The sequence below is a fragment of the Hibiscus syriacus genome, unplaced genomic scaffold (assembly GCF_006381635.1).
Source record: "Hibiscus syriacus cultivar Baekdansim isolate YM2019G1 unplaced genomic scaffold, ASM638163v2 tig00110478_pilon, whole genome shotgun sequence".
NCBI classification, from domain to species: domain Eukaryota; kingdom Viridiplantae; phylum Streptophyta; class Magnoliopsida; order Malvales; family Malvaceae; genus Hibiscus; species Hibiscus syriacus.
The window spans coordinates 254715-260280 of record NW_024062755.1 but is presented as its reverse complement, the minus strand read 5'-3'; the positions used below and the strand labels follow the sequence as shown (position 1 = coordinate 260280).

The window sequence follows — 5566 nt, the reverse complement described above, 5'->3', positions numbered from 1 at the left end:
GTTGGAGTTCATACCTTCTAATATTTCTGTAGCAAATGCAAAGATCTGTCGTTGATAAAGCTATTTCATCATTCATCATTGTACAATATATATATATATATATATATATAGATATGGTTGTGCCTGTAAAACTAAAAGCTCAAAGAGATTACGAATTTGGCAGATGTTTGAGGATTCTTTTGTGTTGTTTTCTGGGATTTCTTCTGCAGGAGAGAATGTTGAAGTGATGAAAGATTTGTCATTCATTTCTGACTTCACGACTTCCTTCAGCTTCATCTATGTCCCGAAATCCTATCATGATATAGGATGGTTCTGAATGTTTGAGCTATAAATGTGATGAAATAAAACACGAATCTGATCCAAATCGTACTAATTTCAGAGAGTTGAGGGTTAGGGTTCTTCCAAGTTGGGATATCAAATTTGGGGTTAGGACTAAAATAGAAAACAATCTATTTAGTTTGAAATCAGTATATTGACGGAAAATTCGGGATTATGTTTTTCAAAATTTTCTTAGTCTATTATAAGATGTAATCTCTCTTCAGATATTTTTTAATTTATTGATATTGTACAGATACCTTGTACACACAAGTACTCGAACTCGAATCTTCATAAAAAATAACAAATATTATTTTTCAAATAAAAATTCATCGAACATCATTCAGAGAAATTTATTATTCTTTATGAAAATAACATAACTATACTGTAAAACAGAGGATGGCTCTCAGCATTCAGCTTGCATATATCAAAGCTAAAGAGTACAACCCATGATCATGCAGAAGAAATGGTATCCTTTGAAGTTTTGGAGGAGAGTTTAAATGTTAAACCTGAGTTTTCCATTTTCTCATGGATAAGCTTCTCCAAACGTTCAACCATGGAAGGTGTGAGATAGTTGCTCCAATCTCCCACTTTTCCTTTCCTGAAAAATTCTTTGTGTGGGATCCCAGTAATGTGTGAGCCCTTCTTGTTCACTTCCAGTTCTTTCAACTTCTCAAAGCTGCAAATTTGTGTTATTTTTTCAACAACTCCTTGTTTCTCTTCATCTTCTGTGAAAGGAACCCCTAAGAACATGGCCAAGTGTTTCAGCTGAGAACTGATGTTCTCCTTAAGATCTTCGTATTTTAGAAACAGAATCTTGTAGGGATTTTCTTGGCTTGCCTTCCAGTAACCCAATACGTAATCAAAAAATGGTCCATACCCACAGATTCCAAGACGGAATTTGTCGAAGGCTTCATCTAGTGGTAGCAACTCATTGTTTTGGTCTCGAAGCTTGTCAATAAAAAGCCAAAGAGAAATGAACGTGTCAAGGGGGTTTCTGCATATGTAAACAATCTTACATTTGGAATCTTTGATGGAAGTGGGCAAAGAAGCATAAGGAAGGTGGGTGGCAAAAGCCCTTGGCTTATAAACACAAATATTTTCCAGATCGGGACAAGGGTTGTTCGAATAAACATCAAACTCTAAGTGACGAACAAGTTGGTGAGGATTAAAGGTGAACAAAGGATGTTCATCGCTTGATAATTGGTTGCGGTACAGAGTTGAGAAAGCCAATGCCTTGAGCCAAGTAGTGCCACATTTTGGGAAAGTGACGATGATAACATCAGAATCCAATGCTTGAAAATGTCTCCGGACAGAAATCACAGGTTTTAGACCAACATCTGTGCACCAAAAGCCTTGAAAGAGAGAGAGACTCGATCCACTGCTCCAGCCTTCTTCTTTAGGGAGGGTTTGAACCAGTTCTTGGAGTTCATCATCCCATGACTTATCCACATCTTGGGCTGGTTAACCACTTTTAGCCTTGCTGATTTCTGCTGTATCCATAATGAAACCAACAATCAATTTCAGTGATCCATCCGATGCTTGGCTCCAACTTAAAGTCCTACTTCAGCAACAACTTTTAGTTTTGCTGATTTCTACCTTATCCATAATGAAAGCAACAACAAATCGAGAAAGGGGTAAAAAAGAGCACTCGATGACTATCATCTTTATCATGAGTTTCCTCTATTTAACAGCAAGTGGAGAGACAACCCACCTACTACACCATGTCTCAAAATATCTTAATATTATCTTATACAATTTCAATTATAAATTCACAAAAACATGTTAGTAATATTTTGAAATTGGGTAAATTATACCATTATGATTCAACTATGCTCTCACTCCTATATCGATTATTGAAGTATAAAACTTTTCAATTTAATCACTCAACTTTAAACATTGATTTTTTTTGTCACTTCATTCTTTTCTCTCTAACACAGTGGTGATATGACATTATTTTATTAATTTAATAAATACCATATAAGCATGAACAAATATTTTTATACAACTTTCTCATTGCCATGTAAGCAACTCCACTTCCACGTACACGACCATCCAAGCACGGAGATAAGTTGATGTATAATAAAACACCACTCAAGTAAGTTTCACTAGCACAAAGATTTATATAGAAGATTTTCTAAGCATTTCTTTATTTGGAAGGTCTAAAAAGACATGTCTCATTATATTCAAGTGCTGGCGAGAGTCGCCGGAATATTCTAGAAATAAATTTTCAGTTGATCGTTAAATATCGAAGCTCCTTCAATTATGAGATTGACTGCGGCAATGATCCATATATCCGACTCGGATCAATAAGTAATTTAGAAAGAGCAAGATAGTTTAGCAATGGCAACATCTATTCTTCATGTTAAACTCGGAGAATCAACACGCGGGTCACCCAAACAGGGAGTCAAATGGGTTTTTCAATGCGACACATTAGTTGTCTGGTCAATGGTTAATGCGTCACATTAGTTTTTTGTCACCTACAGTAACGACAATTTATGTCAAGTGATTGATTTGTTATAAATTGATAACGTTAGTGATCAAATCATATTGAAACTTTAATGGAGAAAAGAGACTCAAACATGGATGATCATTAGTGTCGTTTATTCGAAATAAAAATTAATTTAATAACTTTTTATTGTGTGGCAGATTGAAAAATGACTGATGTTGTACTATATCATGTTAGTATTCAAACATATATGAACGTGTTATGTTAGAAATAAATGTTGATCATTAGTCGATTAATGATTTTTATTTAAAATATATCATTTTGATTAAATAAAATATTTCAAAAGTAGTGACTAAAATAACTAATCGTTACACGTTGTGGGGTTTAATAAACTAGCAAGGAGTTGAATTAGAATTAGAATTAGAATTAGAATTAGAACTTATTTTGTACTGAAGTTGAACAAATCCCTACAGAAGTAGAGTTATATTGTTGATTCGAACTGAGTAAACATTTTTTGTAGTATTTATTTTACATATTTTACGTTTTCTCTTTATTTTTTAAAATTGTTTCCAATACTGCAACTTTAATAATCAACTTTAGTAAAATTATAAAAACATTTTTCAAATACAAATTCACAAAACATCATCCAAAGAAATTTATTTTTTATGAAATAACAGAACTCTGAAGTAGATTGAACAGAGGATGGCTCTCAACATGCATATATCAAAGCTAAAGAGGTCGACAACCCATGATCATGCGGAAGAAATGGTATCCTCTGAAGTTTTGGATGAGAGTTTAAATGTTAAACCTGACTTTTCCATTTTCTCATGGATAAGCTTCTCCAAACGTTCAACCATGGAAGGTGTGAGATAGTTGCTCCAATCTCCCACTTTCCCTTTCCTGAAAAATTCTTTGTGTGGGATCCCCATAATGTGTGAGCCCTTCTTGTTCACTTCCAGTTCTTTCAACTTCTCAAAGCTACAAATTTGTGCTATTTCTTCAACAACTCCTTGTTTCTCTTCATCCTCTGTGAAAGGAACCCCTAAGAATATGGCCAAGTGTTTCAGCTGAGAACTGATGTCTTCCTTAAGATCTTCGTATTTTAAAAACAGTATCTTGTTGGGATTTTCTTGGCTTGCCTTCCAGTAACCCAATACGTGATCAAAAAACGGCCCGTATGCATAGATTCCATTGTAGAACTTGTCAAAAGCTTCATCTAGTGATAGTGCCTCTTGGTTTTCGTCTCGAAACTTGTCTGCGAAAAGCCAAAAGGAAATGGACATATCCATGGGGTTTCTACATAAGTAAACGATCTTACAGTGGGAATCTTTGATGGAGGTTGGCAAAGAAGCATAAGGAACGTGGGTGGCAAAAGCCCTTGGCTTATAAACACAATTTTTTTCGAGACGGGGACAAGGGTTTTGCAAGTAAACATCATACTCCAAGAAACGAACAAGTTGGTGAGGAGTAAAGGTGAGCAATGGATTTTGATCACTCGCAAACCGATCACGGTACAAAGTGGAGAAAGCCAAGGCCTTGAGTGACAATGATAACATCAGAATCGATTGCTTTGAAATGTCTCTGGAAAGAAATCACAGGTTTGAGATCACGAACTGATGCTCCTGAGCACCAAAAGCCTTGATAGAGATAAAGACTCATTCCACTGATCCAACCTTCTTCTGTAGGGAGGGTTTGTTCCAGTTTTTGGAGTTCATCATCCCATGAGTTGTCCACATCATGGGCTGCTGAACCAAATTTAGCCTTGCAGATTTCTGTTGTATCCATGGTGAAACCAACAACCAATCGAGAAAGGGATAAAGATGAATGCTTTAAAACTATCTTTTCTTTTCTTTTTGCGAAAGTTTCATTGATATACAATGCTCGGCTCCAACTTAAGAATTTATGGTGTTGAGCTGTTGATGCTGTCTTCATATGGACTCTGAACCAACTTGGGTAGTTTTGTCTGTTTCACAGCAACTTGAACATTGAATATAGTATAAATTGATGGCGAAGAATATATTCCTAGTTGTATATAATGGTCATCGTGAGCCTTTTTTTAATTTATATAAGTATACAGTATATATATATATATATATATAAATATAATTGTCGAGGAATAATGGTCATCGTGAGCCTTTTTTTAGCTTTGGTATTTGATTGTTAAGAGCCATCCACTTACTGTCTTTGTGAATAAAATCTCTCTCTCTCTCTGTTATGTATTTATTTTCTTTTTGCTTTTTGTTGCAATTTTCTGTGTGAGAGTTATCTTGTTATTTGCACATAAATTTTATCTTAATTTTTACAGATAGAACAAATATAGTTATATTAGTTGATTGTGGTTCATACTTTCTTATTTGAATAAAGAGTTATAATCAATGATCTATTGATAGTTAATCACTAATTATAAGGGAGTTGTAGGTAATTAAGGTCACCTAGAATTATGTGTGGAGAAGAAAGAGGATAATGTGTGAAACTGATAAAGATTCGAGAGTCCCCTTCTCACGTTTTAGACGGATTTTATATATTAATCTCTTATAACTGTTGATGATAACAGTCCTAGAATTATGATTATTGTCTATAACAAGATAAGGTAATTTAATGCAAGTGTCTGTGAAGAGATTTAAATTTACTAAATTTTTGAATTGTCTTATTAAACGATAATGATAAAGATTCGATCCACTGATCGAAGCTTCTTCTCTAGGGAGGGTTTGCACCAGTGCTTGGAGTTCACCATCGCATGACTTGTGCACACCTTGGGATGGTGATGAATCAATTTCACTTTTGCTGATTTCTGCTGAATCC

General features: G+C 34.7%; 1 protein-coding gene across 1 annotated transcript; it reads right to left on the bottom strand.

Annotated features, from left to right (window-relative positions):
* Window positions 1-737: 737 nt before the first annotated feature.
* LOC120128336 (cytosolic sulfotransferase 15-like) lies at window positions 738-4549 on the bottom strand. Its single transcript, XM_039146029.1, has 3 exons — window positions 4361-4549; window positions 4260-4299; window positions 738-1511 (listed from the first exon to the last, which is right to left on the bottom strand). The coding sequence occupies exons 1-3, from the start codon at window positions 4547-4549 to the stop codon at window positions 769-771; spliced, it is 972 nt and encodes a 323-aa protein (XP_039001960.1). The 3' UTR covers window positions 738-768.
* Window positions 4550-5566: the final 1017 nt, after the last annotated feature.